At 30.7% G+C, this 20,071-nt stretch overlaps 1 protein-coding gene across 1 annotated transcript in view; it reads right to left on the bottom strand.

Annotated features, from left to right (window-relative positions):
- Positions 1-6,161: 6,161 nt before the first annotated feature.
- The window catches only part of LOC142322052 (SID1 transmembrane family member 2-like), a 97,807-nt gene continuing 83,897 nt past the window's right edge, over positions 6,162-20,071 (bottom strand). Inside the window, exons 15-17 of the mRNA XM_075360673.1 lie at positions 18,615-18,725; positions 10,984-11,097; positions 6,162-9,800 (exon numbers count right to left, since the gene is read on the bottom strand). Coding sequence (XP_075216788.1) covers positions 9,738-9,800; positions 10,984-11,097; positions 18,615-18,725 — 288 coding nt within the window. The 3' untranslated portion in view covers positions 6,162-9,737. The remainder of the gene's footprint in view (positions 9,801-10,983; positions 11,098-18,614; positions 18,726-20,071) is intronic.

Below are 20,071 nucleotides of genomic sequence, written 5' to 3'. Positions count from 1 at the left end.
TTGAAGACAGAAAATACATAAAAACATTGGGTTTACTTTGGGACCCAACATCTGATAAGTTTCAAATTATATACAATATGCCAACAAGTGAAACCGTAACAAAACGTTTAGTACTTTCAACAACCGCTACAATATTTGATCCTTCGGGCTTAATAAGCCCAATAGTAATTAATTATAAAATCTTCGGCAATGTCTTTGGCAAGCGAATTTAGATTGGAAGATGGATTACCAGAAGAATTTTGTAAATACTAGGACTCAATGTATTTTCAACTAAAGTATATTGATAAAATTTGCATAAGCAGATTAGTACTTGCACCAAGCAGACCAACAAGAATACAAATATACAGTTTTTCACTGAAAGGGCTTATGGAGCCTGTCTATATTCATTCAATAGATGAAAGGGGAAACATATGTACGAATTTATTATGTTCAAAATCAAGAGAAGTACTTCTGAAAAAACTTTTTATTCCACAACTTGAATTATGTGGCGCTTTGCTGCAATCGCATTTATTAAATAATACAAAGAATATTTTAAATGTAAATTTAGAAGTTTACCTTTGGATAGACTAAACTAGAGTTTTGGCTTGGGTGGCAGCGGTACCTGAGAATTGGAAAACCTTTGTGTTGAACAAAGTCTCAGAAATCCAACAAAAAAACTGAAAATGCTACTTAGCATCATATCTCATCACGTGAAAATCCTGCCGATTTAATTTCCAGAGGCATTCCAGCTAATCATCTCAAGGATAATAGACTTATGGTGGAACGGTCCTCAGTGGTTAGATTCCCTTACAATGAAATTTTTTGAATACAAACAAAGTTCAAAATTTGAACATGCATTAACGGAGCAACAAAAAACCATAACACTTCACAGTACTGAAAACCCCAAGTGCAATATAATTACTAAATTTTCTAAATGAATAAAATTACAACGCTTTATAGCACACTGCTTAAGATTTATTAAGTATTGCAAACTTAAAAACCAAAAATTATAAACCGTTGTCCAGTAAAGAACTTAGATAAGCACTTCTTAGCTTAATTAAATATGTTCAACAAGAACAATTTCAATCCGAAATATCTACACTTAATTCTTCGACTCTGATCTCAACCAAAAGTACTATTTTTTCGCTAAACCTGTTCATTGATCATGATCAATTCCTATGAGTTGGTGGTCATCTTGAGAAATCACTTTTGCCATTCCAAAGTAAACATCAATTAATTTTACCTGGTCATCATCACTTAACAAATTTAATTATTTCTTCGGAACATCTAAACTTCTTCATGGCGGTCAGCAGCTACTTATGCCATTGCTATATTAATGTTACTGTATTCCTAGAATTCGAGATACAATAAAATCAACAATTTATAAAAGTATAATGTGTTTCAAATTAAGACCATCTTGTGCTCAACAACAGATGAGTATCCTTCCTGCACACTGCGTGCAACCATCATGTCCCTTTTTAAACAGTGGAATTCACTATGTTAATTCTGTTACGGTGAAAACTGGTAACCCAAGAAATAAGACTTTGACAAAGGCCTACGTAGTTATTTTTATTTGCCTTGCTACACGAACTATTCACATTGAAATTATCAGCGATTTGACTTCAGAGGCATTTATTGTAGCTTTATGACACTTTTATCAGTAGATGTGGACGATGCCTTAACCTATACAGAGATAATGGGATGAGTTTAGTAGGAGTGAATAACTAACTTAGGAATTAAGAAATTGTTTAAATTCACAAGATATCAAACCAAAGTTACATGAATTTGCTTCAAGGGAAGAAATTGTCTGGCATTTTATTCCTCCCAGATCTCCACATTTCACTGGTTTATGGGAGGCAGCTGTAAAATCAATGAAATATCATTTGAGACAAATAATCAATCATTTACATTTGAAGAAATGACCACATTATTATGTCAAGTCAAGGCACGTCTTAATTTTGGACTGTTAATACCTTTACCTAATGATTCCAATCAATTTGCATTCCTTACACCTGTAAATTTCCTATTTGGAGAACATCTTTATTTACTTCCTGACCTTGATCACACTAATGTTTCTGTTAATAGGCCATGTCGCTGGCAACAAATTCCTCACCTTTGGCAATGCTGGTCATCCGACTACCTACATAATATTCAACAGCGCACGAAATGGTTAAACTTTAAGGGAAATTTAAAACCGGGCACTTTAAGCTGGTGTACTGGTATTATAGCAATTTGCCATCCTGGTGAAGGACTAGTGCGAATGGTAACTTTACAAACAAACAATGATCTGTTGAAGCGACCCATATGTAAACCCTGTCTTTTTCCCAAATAAGACTAATTAGTATAATGAACAATTAAATTTACTTTTACAAATATTTAATATTTGTGTTTTCACTTAACTTAACAAGGTCTGTTCAAAAAATACGTAGACTAATGTCATAAAACAAAATTTACTTTATTTAGAAGTTACTTGTCTGGGTCCCCTTCAAAGTACTCTCCTCCCCGACGCACATACTTATCCCAATGGTGTTTCCACTTTTGGAAACAGTCCTGGAATGCTTCTTTTGTGATGTTCTTCAGTTCTTTTGTCACATTTGCCTCAATCTCAGGAATCCTTTCAAATCTTCTTCCTTTCAAAGGTCTTTTGAGTTTGGGGAACAAGAAGTCACAAGGAGCAAGGTCAGGTGAGTAGGGTGGGTGGGAAAGAACAGTGATTGAGTGCTTGGCCAAAAACTCACGAGTTTTGAGGGCTGAATGGGCTGGAGTGTTGTCGTGATGAAAAAACCAGTCACCACTCTTCCACATTTATTTATTGTTTAATGCAATAAATACTGATGGCTGGATGCTATCTGGCCTTTTCCGCTGGATAGCATCCCACAGACGTTTGAGAACTTCAATGAACTTCTCTGATGATCAGACGTCGATTTGCAACCAGGGTGTTGATTTTGTCTACATGTGAGTCGTCAGTTGATGTGGAAGGACGTCCAGGACGCTCATAGTCTTCAATCAACTGATGACCATCTTTAAGATATCCATGCCACTTAAAAAATGTCGCTGTAAGCCGTCTTGAGCATATCAAAAGTTTTACTCGCAGATTTTCTGATTTTAACACAAAATTTCATAGCAACTCTTTGCTTGTTCGTCACTCATTCTAAAATCCTCCAAATGAAAAAACACACTTCACAAACAACCGCGCAGCTAAGCAACAAATACTAGCAATCAAAAAACTGCATTGTAATCAGCTGATTTGTGCGAACATAGCGACCCCAAGCGGATTTGACTGGAACCAACTGGACCCACGCAATTCAAACAGTCTATGTATTTTTTTAACAGACCTCATACATTATTTTTTATTGTCTTATTCATTTAAATTTAGACTATGTTATTCTATGTTACTAATAATGGTTTATTTTGTTTTACGTTTATTTGTAAATGTAAATATTTCTCTACATGTGTTAATATCCCTTTGTATTAGAATGTTTTCACTGTTGCACACCAGTGGTCTCTTTGATTTAAACAATAATATTATTATTATATTATAAGAATATATTATTATTTTTTTATAATCATAATTCAGGATAATCTACATGATTCTTTAAGATCAGTAAACTAAACTGATACTTTTATCTTTCAACTATACTTTGTTCATATTAACTAAGATATATCAGAACTTACAAACATGAAATGAACTCTCAATTTGTAATACATTTATAAATTGTAAAATATTAATGTAAGTGATCAGGAAACTATTTCTAAAAACTAATAAATATTGAGGAAGTAAAACTTACCCTCTCACATTATACATTATATGATTTATTTACATTATATACACATGAGGCATATTCATAAAGTAAGGGCCGTTTGGTCATTAAAAAAATTAACTTGTGAGAAAAGGATTTTACAGTTTTAGTTTACTACATATCTATATCACTTTTCCACATAATCGCCATTCAGTTCTAAGCACTTTTCGTAACACTACACCAGTTTCTTTAACACTTCTACATAGAAGTTCGCCTCCTGGGAATTGAATCAATTGACAATGGCAGTCTTGAGTTCTTCGTCATTTTCAAACCATTGTCCACCAAGTCACTTTTTCAAAGGCAAGAAAAGGAAGTAGGCGCTAGATCCAAGGTTGGTACTATATGGAAGGTGGTCAAAATTTCTCAACGAAAATCTTAAATCTTCTTCTTGGTTGAGGCAGCGGTGTGAGGACGCACGTTGTCATGAAGGAGGTTACATCGATGACAGTTTGGATCGCATGTCTCAGTTTCATGAGTGTTTCTTAGTACAGGTCAGCTGTAATTGTTGATCCACATTTCATGAAATCAACCAAAATGATGTTTTCATACCAAAAAATAGTAGCCAACATTTTTTGACTCAAGTACGGAGGGAGATTGCTTAAAATTTTTCAGTTTTGGGAAACTTGAATTCGGCGTTGGTATAGGATATCCATGTCTTCTCGCCCAAAACAATGTGTGAAAACAAATCACTCCACTCTTTGTGTTGGTCAGTGAGCATTTTCAGCAACCACCTTGTACACAATTTGTGATATCCGAGCTTATCCGTGACAATTATCAGTAAACAGAGGTACGTCCAACGTGCAGAAATTCATCAGCCAGAGCACTAATTGTCAATCACCGATCATATCGCAGTTTTTGTTCTGTTCACTTTTTCAATGATTTTATCAGTCTGAATACTGGACCTGCAACTCTGCTCTTTGTCATGCACATTTGTGTGGCCATTTTTAAAGTCTTGACACCATTGTCCAACATTTCCTTCACTCATTACTGTAGGTCTATCTACTAGGCACAACTCCTAATGAATTTCAGCAGCTGAAAACAAAGATCGAATCACAGTATGCACTTCACAACTGGCGGGAGAAACGATTGTCACAGACACTGCAATATGGATTCACCAACAGGCAAACAACTACTGAATCAAAACAACAACTGCAGTGGCTTCGTAAATAGCCGACATGAGGCCCTGCGTGAGTGAAACTGTGTTCAGACCCACTAATATTTAAATATAAGCTGACGGCCCTTACTTTATGAATATGCACACACATACCAACTCACATTCATCCATTAATCCTTTTTCAGGTACACCCAACCATTTCACCAGGACCTAAAGAGCATGGAATTATCTGTGATTGACTCACTTAACTATAATCTAAGATTTACAACTTCCATAACTGACTAAGTACTCTCTAGTGGCAATATAAATTTTTCCTGTTCTAATTACATAAAAGACTGCTGTACTTCCGAACCATGTTCTCCACATTCCTCAGTAGCTTAGTTGCTTAGGCAATCAAGCACTCAATTTATCAAGGTTTTAAGCATAAATGCTGGTTCATATTTTAATAGATTTTAAAAAATATTTTTGTTATTTATATGCTTTTTAATATTTATAGAAGTTAGGTTAATGCAGTTGCAATATTTACCTAATTTATTGTAGTACACTTATTAAACCGTATAACTACTTTTCATTACTACAGTACCATCCATTTATTTTTAAATAATAGAACATTATATCAACAATATGTGGAATAAAGCTATGCCAAGTGTTTGTTATGATCATAATTGAGAATTTTTATATTTTGAATATAAAATTCAGACAGTATATAAATGATGCTCATCTTTTACCCTTGAAACAGTTATTAAGTTGTTGATGCTTTGTACATAAACTAATTTTTGTTTTCACAAATTGTAAACAAGAGAAAAGACAATATTTTTAAACTTAAAATCTACAAGAATTCCAAAAATAATATATTCCATTATGAGTGAAAGAACAAAAAAGCATTATGTACCTGATCCAGAAAGGAACTGTTGAAGCTATTGACTGCAATACATCAGAATGAACTACAGATTAACAAAAAAAAAAAATTGACAAAAACCTTGTAATGTGGACTTCTGGATTGCCTTTTATCAACAGCTATTTTTACCAAACTAGTTACAAAAAGCTGATGATTAACCTAATCCAGTAAGAAACAGAGGACCATTCTATTTTATTTTCATCATAAAGATAACTTTTTCAAATGGTGTAAGCCACAGTATATGAAAAATATTATTTTTTTAATGGAATATGTTTTCTTTTCAGTAGACAGTTAGATATTTTGGTTTAAATGTAATGACTCATTTTTAAAAATAAAAATGAGTCACTTATAAACAGATGGTAGATATACTGCCATAATACAAAATAAATAAATAAATGCGTTTTGCAACTGTTGCATAATAAATATAATTATATATATCAAACATACAATATAGGTGTAGCTCTATCTTATGCTGGTAAGGACCAGCATAAGGTTGTAAGGACAACAAATCTTACATTAAAGATATTTAACATAAAATATTTTTATTCCCAAAATTTTGTAATTAACCTATTTTTTTTTAAATTATTTCACACAAGTGTTTTACTATAGAAAAGGTAGGTAACAATTACAAACAATAAATATATAATTTCTGTATCAACAATATCTTAATTATTTTTACTTGTAACACAAAAATAAAGCATACAGCATTTTTACTGTGCAAATACAAAAAACTATGATTACAAGCCACTGGAGGTGTACATTATTCCCCTCGTATGGTAAGTGTGACATAAGTAGGAATAAATACTCTTAATACTGTTTTCAAATTCTGTGTTAGAAATCACAGATCTCTTACTACAGATATCAGTTTGTATAATAGATTATTAAAATTTAAGATAGCTCGTTCAGCATTACATTTAATTAATTCTCTGGAACTTTTGTTTAACATTTGAAATTACTTGTTCAAATTACACATTCTAATAACAAAAGAATTCAAAGGAAGATTGAAGAACAGAACAAAAGTATCTGAACAATTAAAGGAATAAGTTTTCACAAAAAAAAGTCAATTACTTCCTTAATTTGTGACCATGAAAATAGTATAATAAAGTTAAAATAAAAAAGAAACATTATGTAATTAAAGAATTGTAACAAAATCCTTTTAAAATAATTCTGCTAATTAAAAATTGTACTGTGATTAATTTAAATATACATATTATATAATTATTTATCAGAAAAGCTAACAAGTTTAAGGCTTAAAGTACTCTCAGATAAAAATATACATTTTGAATAATATATATATATATATATATATATATATATATATATATATATATATATACATTTATGGAAACACATTACACTTTTTTCTTCTTTTTTAATAAAAATAAGTTCTTGTCATTTATGTTAAATTAGATTTCTGTATACTATGGTCGCAATAGTTACAAATCTTAATTACAGTTCCTTCATGTGTAAATATGGCACAATAACTGATCACAAATTTTATTTAATACAAGTTAATCAATATTTAAAAGGCTAAAAGTTAAGTGATACCAGAATATAAACCAAAACTGAACTGAATCTATAATTATATTAATACAAAAAATAAATTAACAATTACCTTAAAAAAAGTTGGCATAGAAGAAAAATTTTATTCACTGAAAAACTAAACAAATTCAGGATTCATCATACCACTTAAAATAAAATTAAATGTGTCAAATCTACACATTTGATGAGAATAAAATATTAGTGTAGAAACGAATAAAATGCATCCTAAAATTTAAGAGAAAATGATAAATGGAAGATGAAAATGAAATTTATTTGGCAATGGAAAGGGAATGATTTAAAATAGGTCTATTGGAGAATATTAATAACTGCAGAGAAATGAACACACATGGCACATAAAGTCATGACTAAAAAACTAAACTAACCCATCAGTATAACTGAAACCTTTAGAAACAAAAAATCTCTCAGGAGCTATTACGACAATAAAATGCAAAAGTATTATGATCTTTAAAACATATATCTTACTAAAATGAATATGTTATAAAAGCTAAAAATGATCCCACTTCCTTTTTTTTCCTAAAAGAAAGATTATATGTTTATGTAAATCTTTAACAACATTAATGTTAGCTATAAAAAATACTATACATTCTATTACCACAATCTTACACACAACCAGAAATGAAGAGGGATATATAATGGTCCCTTGAAGTATTGCTACAAAAAAAAAAAAATTACTAATAAAAAATGTTATCAATTAATTAGGAACACTTACATAAAAGTAATGTTTAACAAATTTTAACTTGATAATTATACACTTAAAATTATATACAAAAATAATAAAATAAAAATACTGTAATAGGAAAAATTTATCTCTTTATAAACACAGATTTTCTTAAACACAAGTTTAATACTTATTTGATTTTATTATTAAACAAAATAGAATAATATATTAGATGTAAAGTAATAATAATAAACAATAACTGAAAACTTATAAATTCATTTAAAATTACACATAAATTCATCAAAAATTACACTTCACATTGCAAAAATTAATCATACGCTGTCAGTAATTTGTTTTTATATTAGAATAAGCAACATAATACAAAAAGAAAATAACAGAAATAACAATCATAATAACTTATTATTATGACAATAAGGTACATTTTAAAATTGTTAATTATAACAAAATTTTAGGTGACTAACATTACAATAAAGATATAATATGATGTTAATTTTATTAACATAACTGATATTTTCCATAAGTTGTGTTTTCAATTAAAGAGTCTGAAAAACAACATTTTCAAAAAAAAAATTGCATAAATAAAATAATAAAAAGAAATTAAAATAAGTATATATAAAAGATCTAATCTAATACAAGTACATATTTTTTTCCTTAAAACACTAACACATTCACTGCAGATCTAAAACAAAGGTTTTCACAACTTGAAAACTAAAAAATATTTAAAACTCACATTTTAATATTAAAACAAAAACCATCCAGTATATTATTGTAATGTGGCAAAAACCTCCTAAGATTTTATGATATATATATATATAGTAGGTGAATTAAAAATCAGGCTTATTGTAAACAGCCTATGACATTTTACAATGTGCCTGGCAAATTGGAAAATTATCCAACAATTTCTAATTATTGTAATGAGCCCATACAACTTTAGGCTAATTAGAATATGTGCAATTATTTGCTCGCTAAAGAGAAAAAGAGGTCCAATATAAACATTACTGCTTATAATCTAAACAAACTTAACCTACGTTTGCTTCACTCACTAACCTTGGTTAGCAAACCTGGTTAAGTTTAGTTAGATTAAATTTATAATTTCTCTGCAAATACCTCCGAATACCCACCATTTTGGAAGAAAAAATGTGTAATATTTTCTAATATTTCTAATTAGCCTAGATAATTTGCCGAGGGCATTGTAAAATGACGATGCTCTTTACAATAAGCCTGATTTTACAGTTTGTCTACGACATATATAACACTGAAATCTTTCACTGTTCTTTAATTGGTTTTAAAAATAATATAGACTAAAAAGTGCCAATCCATCATCAGACTTGTACATCTTCAAAAATGTTACTTCTGTCATATATAAAGTAAGCCAATAACTAGAATGAACAAAAAATAACAAAATAACAAAAACTGAAAAAAAAAAGGTTTGTTCTGGCTGGAGTCTCACCACCTCTGTGCATATCACATTATGCACAGGGCATAAACATGTTTACAACTATTCAAACAGGGTCAGCAGTAAATGTGTTAATATTCAGATGTAATACATTTACTTTTAGAAGGAACAAACATTAGAACATCTAAAATGGTTGCACTTTTACTGAAAAAATACATAATTCATTTCACTATGTAATTATTATAATGCAAAGCAGTAAAAAAAAAAAAAAATTATTTTTTAAATCTTATAAAAAGACAAATAACTTTTTAGAAGACTGATATCTGTCGACGGTCAACATGAGCAAGATCATCATCTAAGGTGAGCAATACCTGTAATAAAATAATAAATAAATAGTAATAATTAAAGAAAAATAAAACATTAAGATGATAATGAAGAAAGCAATTAAACAATTCTTTCTTCTTATTAATTACAAACATGCAAATATACACTAACCAATCTGATAATTGTAAACTTGTCTTTATATATGAAATTTCTTTTCTCTTTTAAATAAAGGGAGATTTCTGAAGACAAAAATTTCAGTCGTTAGTCAGCAAAACATAATGCATTCAAAATGAACTGAAGGAACTCAATGTACATCCAAAACTATAGTGCTAGTCGGTAAATACCACACTCATAATTTTAGCTAACACTCTTCTATAATAGAAACTTAAAATTATAGTTTGATAATTTTTATTGCATACTGTAAAAGAAAGGTTTTATTGGGTTTTAATAGATTAATGGGTTTTATTATAAAAAATAATTGTAGGTCAACTTAGTCCTGCAGTATCATGTAACAACTTATCAGTAATTATACTTAGAACTGATCCACTGATAGGATACTTTCTAGAAACTACTTACACCAAATTCCCAAATTTGATAATTTAGTAAAAAAAAAAGTAAAGTAGCAAGCAGATTTCCAAGGAACTGTAAATAAATTGCATTGAAAGTATTAATTAATCTTTTCCAAAAGGCCGGTGCACAAAATACCAGTCCCAATATTCCAGAAAGTCATCTGCACATTGGCTCAGGATACACATTTTAAATGTACATCTATTTGGTAGACATGCTTTACAATATTTAAATGCCTTTAATCTCAAAATTTAATTTTTAAATGTTTGTGGATATGTTCATTTAAAGAACAAAGATTAAACATTAAAAAACATTTGAATAAAACTGACAATATGAAAAAACCTTCTTTAACCTAGGAAAAGCAATTATGTTAATATATAAACATAATCAAAAGAGTATATTCTCTAAATAACGATACAAATAACCTTAAAAAATAATTCATAGGTAAAAGTTTATGTAACATGGCAAGTTTAAAATCTCATTAAAAAGTTTGTTCCAAAAAAAAGCTGTAAATCATTTACTTCAATTTTTTCTCATACTATAATAAGATTTTTACACATTTATAGAACATTTTTGGATGAAAATTACAAAAGAGCATGTTTTAACAACATGCCTCTTCTACAGATATGTTGATAGATTAAAAAGAAATAGTAAATAATTTACCATGAATGAAAAAAACATGCTTGTAGCTGACAGGAAGTGCCAGATATCATGTCTGTCGTAAAAATCCCAAAGTACACAAGGCTGATTGTAGGTTCGTGATTCAGCAGGTGTCAACTGAAAAAAAAGAAACAAATATTGATTAGTATTATTAGTGACACAAACTAATGCAACTGATTAATTTTGATACCAATTTAGCCACTGAGATTGGACACAAATAATGGCTATCAATCATTTATTTGTGTAAAACAAATAAATCATATCAGTAAAATGGATAATTCTAATGGAGAACAGCTGTATGGTTATGGTGAAATTTACAGAAAACAACAGATCTAGATTTTAATTATGTAAGAGGTCTTTAGGGAAAAAAATATCATCTAATCAGCCAGTCTTTTTCATCACCTTACAAATTATCACAGAGAAATTTTGCCAATAAAATTTTATGAAATAATTTCAAATAAAATATTTAACATTAAAGTTTAATGTTAAGGTTACACAAAATTGATGGACAAAATAGAAGGGAATCTGCATTCTATAAAAAAGAAGTTTTGTTATATTTTTACGTAACTTGCAGATGGCTTATTCTCATTGAAAATGTTTTGAAATAAATTCACAGAATTTAAAATTTTGAAACATAATCTCTAAAAATATATTTTTCATTAATTTTGAAACTAATAAATAAAACATTATATTTTAATGTAAAAAAACCTTTTATTAATAACAGATAAGTTTTAAATAAGTTTATAAATAAACTTTAGACATATGAAAAGTGTTAGGAAAGGTTTTTGACTAGATGCAAAAAAGGTGCAAGTATGTCAAACAATTATGATGGTGCAAGAATGATTTCTTGTCCGATATGAGTCTTAAAATTGCACGCTATGAAGTTTCAGGCATGTTCATTTAATATGAAGGTGGTTCTGAAAGTAACTTCCACTGTAGCATAGCGCTCTAGTAGTAGTATTAGTAGCGCCGCCATTGACACATTGGTTTATTCTCTGAATCTGCTTCCAGATGTCAAGTGTGAGCTGCGAACTTTAGCCTGTTCGCTTGTTATAACTAAAAACATGAGCGCTTCAATAGAGAATTCCATGAAATGCAAGGTGCATACTATCATAAGATTTCTTTGGACACAAAATGTTTCGGCAGCAGACATCCATCGTCAGTTGTGTACTGTCTATGGCCCAAACTTTACGAGTGGCGGTGTAGTGCGGCAATGGGTCCAATTTTTAAAAAATGGAAGGACAAACATCCATGAAGAAAAGAAGAATGTTAGGCCTTCTGTTGTGAGTGATGATCTCGTCAGTGAAATTGACGAATAAGTGCATGAAAATCAAAGAGTCAACATCTCGAAACTTTTTGAACAATTACTGAAAATTTCTTGTACATTTTTGTAGGAGGTTGTCATCAGTAAATTAGGCTACAGGAAGTTCTGTGCTCAGTAGGTTCCAAAAATGCTCACAGGGATCCATTGAGCCAAACAAATAAGCTTTGTCTTAGACTTCCTTTCACGCTACAATGTGGAAGGAGAAGTTTTTTGAAGAGAATTGTAACTGGAGATGAAACTTGGGTGGTCTACTTGAATGCTGAAATGAGACAAGTCGACAGCCTGGGGCCGTACTACTTCTCCATGCAAGCTAAAGAAAGCCCACCAAACTGTCAGTGAGGAAGGTTATGGCTATGATTTCTTGGGATGCCAAGGGAGTTCTTCGATTTTATGGAATGTGGCACAATGATTATTAGTACTTCAGCAGTCTACTGTGAAACTTTGAAGAAACTTAGGCGAGCCATTCCGAACAAATGTCAGGGGGGTATGTTGTCAACCGGTGTTTTTTTTTTGCATGACAATGCTCGTCCTCACAGTTCACGAATAACTCAAGAACTTTTTAATCAATTCCAATGACATTTTTGATCATCCTCCTTACAGTCTGGAATTGGCATTTAATGATTTTCATCTCTTCACTTACATGAAGAAATGGTTTGTGTTGCAGCACTTTGATGATGACAACAAACTTCAAAATGCTATGAAAGGTTGGCTGGGTACCCAGGTGACTGAATTTTATGAAGGTATTTGTAAATTAGTGAAACACTATGACAAATGCTTGAATTTAAATGGTGACTGTTGAAAAATAGTTAAAAACTGTAGTTTAAGTTGTATGTAATAAAATATTTTTATGTAAGTTTTTTATATAGCTAAAGGGAGGTTACTTTCCAAACTGCCCTCATAACTTATTTGTGGTGATCAGGTGAAGCAAATTAGTTTTGAATTTTTCTGAAAAATAAATAAAACTGAAGCTCAAGCTGTTATAGAGTTCTTTGTTTTAAACGGTATAATCCCAACGAACTACAAAAAAAGTTAGATAACACTTTAAAGGATTCTTCCAATTTGTTTTTGATGGTAAAAAAGAGGGCTGGTGAATTTAAACATGATCATACATCTACTTAAGATGACAGTGGTTGGGATGCCCAAAATCTGTTGTGACCATCAAAATTGCCACAAAAAATCCATATTAAATGATCACCGAATGAAGGAATGCAAGCTTACTGACAAGCTTTCCATTCAATGGGTTCCTTGTTTTTGAAGTTTACCAAAAAGTGCATTTGACTAATCATATTTTAAGAATATTTAGACCTATTTAATGGAGTTCATCAAGTTTCTTTGATGTTTTATAACAGTAAATAAACATTACATGCAAAGGCCACACAATGGGTGGGAGCAGGCAAAAAAACACCAAAAAAAGTGAAGATGGTTCCATATGTAGGAAAGTTCTACGATTTCTTTTGGGATCTCATAGTCTCGAAGACTACCTGGAAAAAGCCAAGACCATCATTGGGGAGTATTATGCTTCACTATTGGATCGATCAATTGAAAGGTGTTATTCAGCCTAAACATCCACATCTGGCCAAAAAAAAATGCTGTTTCACCATGGTAATGTTGAGTCTTGGGTAGTTGCTGCAAAACTTCCTGACCTATGTATAGAAATGATTTAACATGGACCTTATTTGGCTCCCAACAACTATTTCCTCTTCCAAATCTAAAGAAATAGTTCACTGGATGAAGATTCACTTCAAATGATGAGGTCACAGCTGAGACAAGCACTTATTTTGCAAAGTTGGAGAAATTTCATTATACTGAGAGTTTTAAATAATTGGAAAGTCATAGGTTTAAATATATCAAATTGTAAAGTGACTACTTTAAAAAATTCCTGTAAAATCTTGTGTTTTCGTATCAGGCAGATAACTTTCCTGATACACTTCATGTGTTTATATGAAATTTTTCTTTTCATTTTGATTTTTGGAATATATTCCTGAAGTATCTCTATTTCCTTATTGGTTGGCTGTATGAACTAATTTTATTTCTTAAGACATCAATATCTCTTGTGTATGTGTGTGTATGTATATATATATATATATATAAATTCAAATTAATGTGAATGGAGAGAAGGCACCCAATGAATCACACTATGTCTCCACATTTATGAGTAAGAGGGTCTGTATTAAAGGGGATGTACAGAAAAGAGGTATTTCATGGAGATGGTGACAAATGATAAATGCTGGAGTGATGGCAAAAGATGATAAGACTTGATTAACAACCAGGTTTATTATCTAGAGTAGGAGCCAGATATAATTGTATATATGTTATATATACAATTATAATTTAAACAAAATAAAACTTTCATGGCATGCTGTATCTATTACGAAAAATCTAGTGTTAAATATTTTGTTTGTACTCTGCTTCCAACAGTTTACAACAGTAGTTTCAAACTGAAAAAAAAAATTTTACAAATAATCTTCTTGATTGTAAGATAATAGTGAAACAATTTTATGTTACTATATTCTATAACAAACTCATGGTTTTAGATGAAATTTCCCTAGAGGAATAAGAACTCATCAGGTTCTAAAATGAATAGTATTCATGAGAACATACGATAAAATTAAATAATTTTATAAGTTATTTCCATAAAAATGTCTATTTCGTTGGAAGTGTCATGTATTGACAAATATAAAAATATTATAAACTAGCTCTACCCGCCACGCTTCGCTGTGGCACATTGTGGTTGCATGGATGAGAAATGAACAAAAAGCATACATTTAAAAGAAGTTTAATTTTCAATACTTGTGGATATACAATATTTTTTTTTGTTTTCCCACTGTCTGCGTAGATATAAAGGCTATCTGGTTTGCCAACTCGGGAACACGCAACATACAGTTGCCCATGTGAGAAGCAATCCGCATCTAAATCTAAACCACACAATTCTAAAGATTAACCTTGAGCTTTATTGATTGTGATTGCAAATGCCAATCGAATAGGGAATTGCAATCTTTTAAATTAAATGGTGTATTGGTCGGGATTATGGGTATTCGAGGAATGAGGATATCTTCACCTTTGAAAGGCCCTGTTATAATCGTTGCTTCCACTACGTTATTCATCAATTTCTTAACTGCAAGTCGTGTGCCGTTGCAGAGTTGTGGCTGATTAATATTCCGCAACAGGATAATTGTCATTTTTTGATCGAACCGTTGCTAGAATCAATCTAATGAGGAATGTTTTCTCAGTTCCTCCTGGCGCATCCAAGAAGAAGGTTATAATAAACTCCGTCATTATGCATTCATAAATGCCTTTCTGTTCACGCGTTAATTTGGGAATGTTTGATTGGACAAATGACTGAAGATCACCAATGTTGTAACTCTGTTCATGGCGTAAATCCACATCAAATGAAGCAATCGCAGCTCGGGTGGGTGCTGGCATTCCCAATTGATTAAGAACTTTATTTGCAATAGCTAAGCACTTGTCTTCAATATTTATCAATGCTTCGTAGTAAATGCCTTCTGTAAATTCCATGGTCATATTGGTATTTTCTAGGTGTACTCTATGCAAAATATCCTCAGCTATATGCGATCGATATCTTTCCCATAACTCTGTGGGAGATGAAGGGAAGCAAGCGGTCAATATAATTGCGAATAATGCGCGAATTTGGTTTTGATGTACAGTGTTGCACGCGTCATTAATACATATATCCCACTGTTGGTCATTTTCTAATAAACTCAAGAGCTTGGTGAAAGGCGCAGCTCAATCACAACACAATTACACAAAAGTACCTCGATTAAAGTGAATATTTAATTCAGATTGTATAATAATCTGAATCAGATGCAAGTGAATACTTTTTTTTTTTAATAAACAATGTAATTGGGAACAGGTATTGTTTCACATGTGACTGCGGTATGGCGAGTGTTCCCCTCGCTTCCAGCAGATGGCGCGGTCACTGGTACACAGCTGATCGTTAAAAAAACTGTTTTCTCGCGGTCGTGGGTATGTGACTGATGCAAAAAATAGATAAAAACAATCTTTGATGCGGGTTATAAATCGTGCTAAAATTTGAGCTCAATCGGTGCAGAACATTTTGAGTTTTTGAAGCGTACACAAACGAACTTAACATTTTTATATATAAAAATTTGTGGGCTGCGAAAAAAAGCCCTTAAGTCGTGCGAAAAAACATATCATTTTAAATGCTTACAAAAGCAGAGTAATGCTTACAAATTACAGAATAATCAAACGGCGCTGATTTCAGATGTTAATGAACTGCTAACGTAAGTAGAAGTTGTGCTGCTTCAGTGTACAACGTGATTCTCGAGTATGAATCTACTAATGAATTACAGTCTCCAAAAAAACAAAACCCCGCAGGTCAATTGAGAAAAAGTTGAGATTTTGATAAAAACGCAATTCGTAAAAAAATTACACGAATTTGAATTATTTAAAAATAGTTTAGCGGTGTATTATGTCCTTTGGAAGAGAATTCGGTTATTGTCTTCGACAACGCTTCTTATCATTAAACGAAAATAATTCCAGCCGTGTTATAGAAAAACAATGATATCAAAATGTGGCTTAGTTCAAAAGGAATAATTTTTGAAGAGGTTTAAGTTAATGTTCAATTATTGCAAAGGGTTTAGCGTATTAAAAGTAATTATAGTCCGTATAAAATTGGTTTGACACACAACACCATATTGGTAAGTCATGTTTTTATTCGGCTCCTAACGAATATGTTTGCCGGCCTCCGTGGCGCGAGTGGTAACATCTCGGACTTTAATCCGGTTTTTCCGAGTTGGAATCCCGGTCAGGCATGGCATTTTCATATGCTATAAATCATTCATATCATCATCTGAAGCAATGCATAACGGTGGTTTCGGATGTTAGAAAAAACAAAAAAAAAACTTATACTTAGTTGTGTGGTTTCAGTGTTACTATTTGTGAATTTTTTTCTTTGCTTTTACATAGCAAAGAACGCTAAATGACCAAAAAACGATTGTTTGGTCATTTATATGTAAAAAAATAACCTAACAAAGGATTTTTTGGTCATTATGTTGGGATATTATTTTCTGTGTATTTGGTTATTTCAACTTTTTTTGTTTGCATAGTCTTAAGTCTATCTGGGCTATAAGAAAGTTGGGTGTTTTAATTTATTTACTGTAAGTCATCCTTCTTGGTGGCTTTTCTTTTTGTTTTGGTGTTTTTTTAAAAAATAAAATACAGATGCTTTAGCTGTTAAATATAATTCAAAGAAATTTGTTACTTAATCAGTTGTGATTTTGTTTACATTGGCAACGGCCATACTTTGTGATTGGTCGTCGTGTTTGACAGCGGCCATCTTGCATTGATCTGATTGGTTTTCCTTTGTTTACATTTCCATCTGATTTATTAGCCTCTTATTTATTAAAAAACTGTACAAATTAAAAATAGATAGATAGATTTATTAAAAATAGATGGAAACAATATTTGATGCGGGTTATATATCGTGGTAAAATTTTTTTTTATCGTGTTTTTTTTTATTTTATAAAATACAATGTTTTAGCTGTTAAATATAATTCAAAGAAATTTGTTACTTAATCAGTTGTGATTTTGTTTACATTGGCAACGGCCATACTTTGTGATTGGTCGTCGTGTTTGACAGCGGCCATCTTGCATTGATCTGATTGGTTTTCCTTTGTTTACATTTCCATCTGATTTATTAGCCTCTTATTTATTAAAAAACTGTACAAATTAAAAATAGATAGATAGATTTATTAAAAATAGATGGAAACAATATTTGATGCGGGTTATATATCGTGGTAAAATTTTTTTTTATCGTGTTTTTTTTAATTTTATAAAATACAATGTTTTAGCTGTTAAATATAATTCAAAGAAATTTGTTACTTAATCAGTTGTGATTTTGTTTATATTGGCAACGGCCATACTTTGTGATTGGTCGTCGTGTTTGACAGCGGCCATCTTGCATTGATCTGATTGGTTTTCCTTTGTTTACATTTCCATCTGATTTATTAGCCTCTTATTTATTAAAAAACTGTACAAATTAAAAATAGATAGATAGATTTATTAAAAATAGATGGAAACAATATTTGATGCGGGTTATATATCGTGGTAAAATTTTTTTTTATCGTGTTTTTTTTTTATTTTATAAAATACAATGTTTTAGCTGTTAAATATAATTCAAAGAAATTTGGTCGTTGTGTTTGACAGCGGCCATCTTGCATTGATCTGATTGGTTTTCCTTTGTTTATATTTCCAAATTAAAAATAGATACGTACACAAACGAACTTAACATTTTTATATATATAGATTACACAAAAATTATTATTACTACCTTCCATGATATAGATTTATGAATGAAGAAATAAACTGCAGCAGCCCAACATGAAAGCGACAGTATTATGTAAATCAGTGGCTGAATTAATATACTTTCACCACAAAACAACTGAAAATAAAATGTGATGTATTTTATTAAAACAGTAAATCTTTAAAAAATAAGTACAGAATAAAAACTATAGAACAAATTAAATACTGTTAAATCTTAATTAAACTTAACATCTATACAGTCCTTAGACAAATAAAAATGGGCAATTTTCACACATCAAATCTTTTTTTTTGTGAAATAACAAACGGATTTTCAACCTACATACATTTCATTTTTTGTAGAGCTAATTTTGCTCTACAGCAAAATTAGCTACAGAATTCAGCAAACTTCACACTTTGGAACTGTTTGAATGTTTACAATAACATTTTTAATATCTGAAAGAAATTTTACTAAAGTATGCACAACTATTTTCAGGTTAGGTAAGTAAATTCACTGAAGGAGAAAACTGGCATCAGGACAAATTTGCATAAATTGATTTATTTCTAATGGGCTCTCCCTAAAATGAAAATTTTTGATACTGCTCGTAACAATCCATCATTATTAGTTGCTTATTAATTACTGATTAATAATGAAAATTACACTATTCTTTTTCTTACTTTTTATTTAATAGGAATGGTCTTGATATATTTAAATTTGATTCTATATGAATATGTTTGATTAAATAATCATCACAACACACACACACAACATATGAACTTACCTTATTAAAAAAAAAAGAAAGAAAAAAAAATTTGAAAAAATTAGAATTCACTACAGTTTTTGAAATAGTGTATCTCACAGAAAATGGAAAATTTTGAAAAGAATGGTGGTAAATCTGAGGAATGGATAGCATTGAGTAACATAATCAAGCAGCCAGTGCAAGTTACCATTTAGTTTTCATGAAGAATTGAGTGATGGTGAGTGTACTTTATTATCTAGACATTTCAGAAAAATAGTGATAGAGTAGAGGCAGTAAGTACATTATTTCACCATCGTTTTAATTTAGGACAACATGATAGTTTTTATAATTGTTTGTAATTAATATGGGTAACACAATTTAAAAGAAACAGATATAGACAAAAAAAATGAAATCTTATTGGCAACATATGAAGAATTCACACATCTTAAAATATTGGAACTGTTACAATCTGTAGCAACAAACATGTAGTATGTTGTTCAATTTATAATCACTAAGGCATGACTACAGATCTATTGTTTGATATTCATAGGATATTGTCACCGGATTTATATTATCATATATACATATAGCAGATTGTTCAGAAACTTAAACCGTTTTGAGAGGGGTTTGGGGGCGCAAAACTCTCAAAACGGTTTAAAAAATAAATCCCCTCTCAAAAAACCCCTCTCAAAAAATAACTCCCATATACAACTGTGAAAACATTTTCAGTAGCTAATTTGAAAAAAAC

Source organism: Lycorma delicatula, chromosome 3, assembly GCF_047948215.1.
Source record: "Lycorma delicatula isolate Av1 chromosome 3, ASM4794821v1, whole genome shotgun sequence".
Lineage (NCBI taxonomy): Eukaryota > Metazoa > Arthropoda > Insecta > Hemiptera > Fulgoridae > Lycorma > Lycorma delicatula.
Note: the sequence above shows the minus strand (reverse complement) of the source record. Positions and strands in the feature narration are given on the sequence as shown.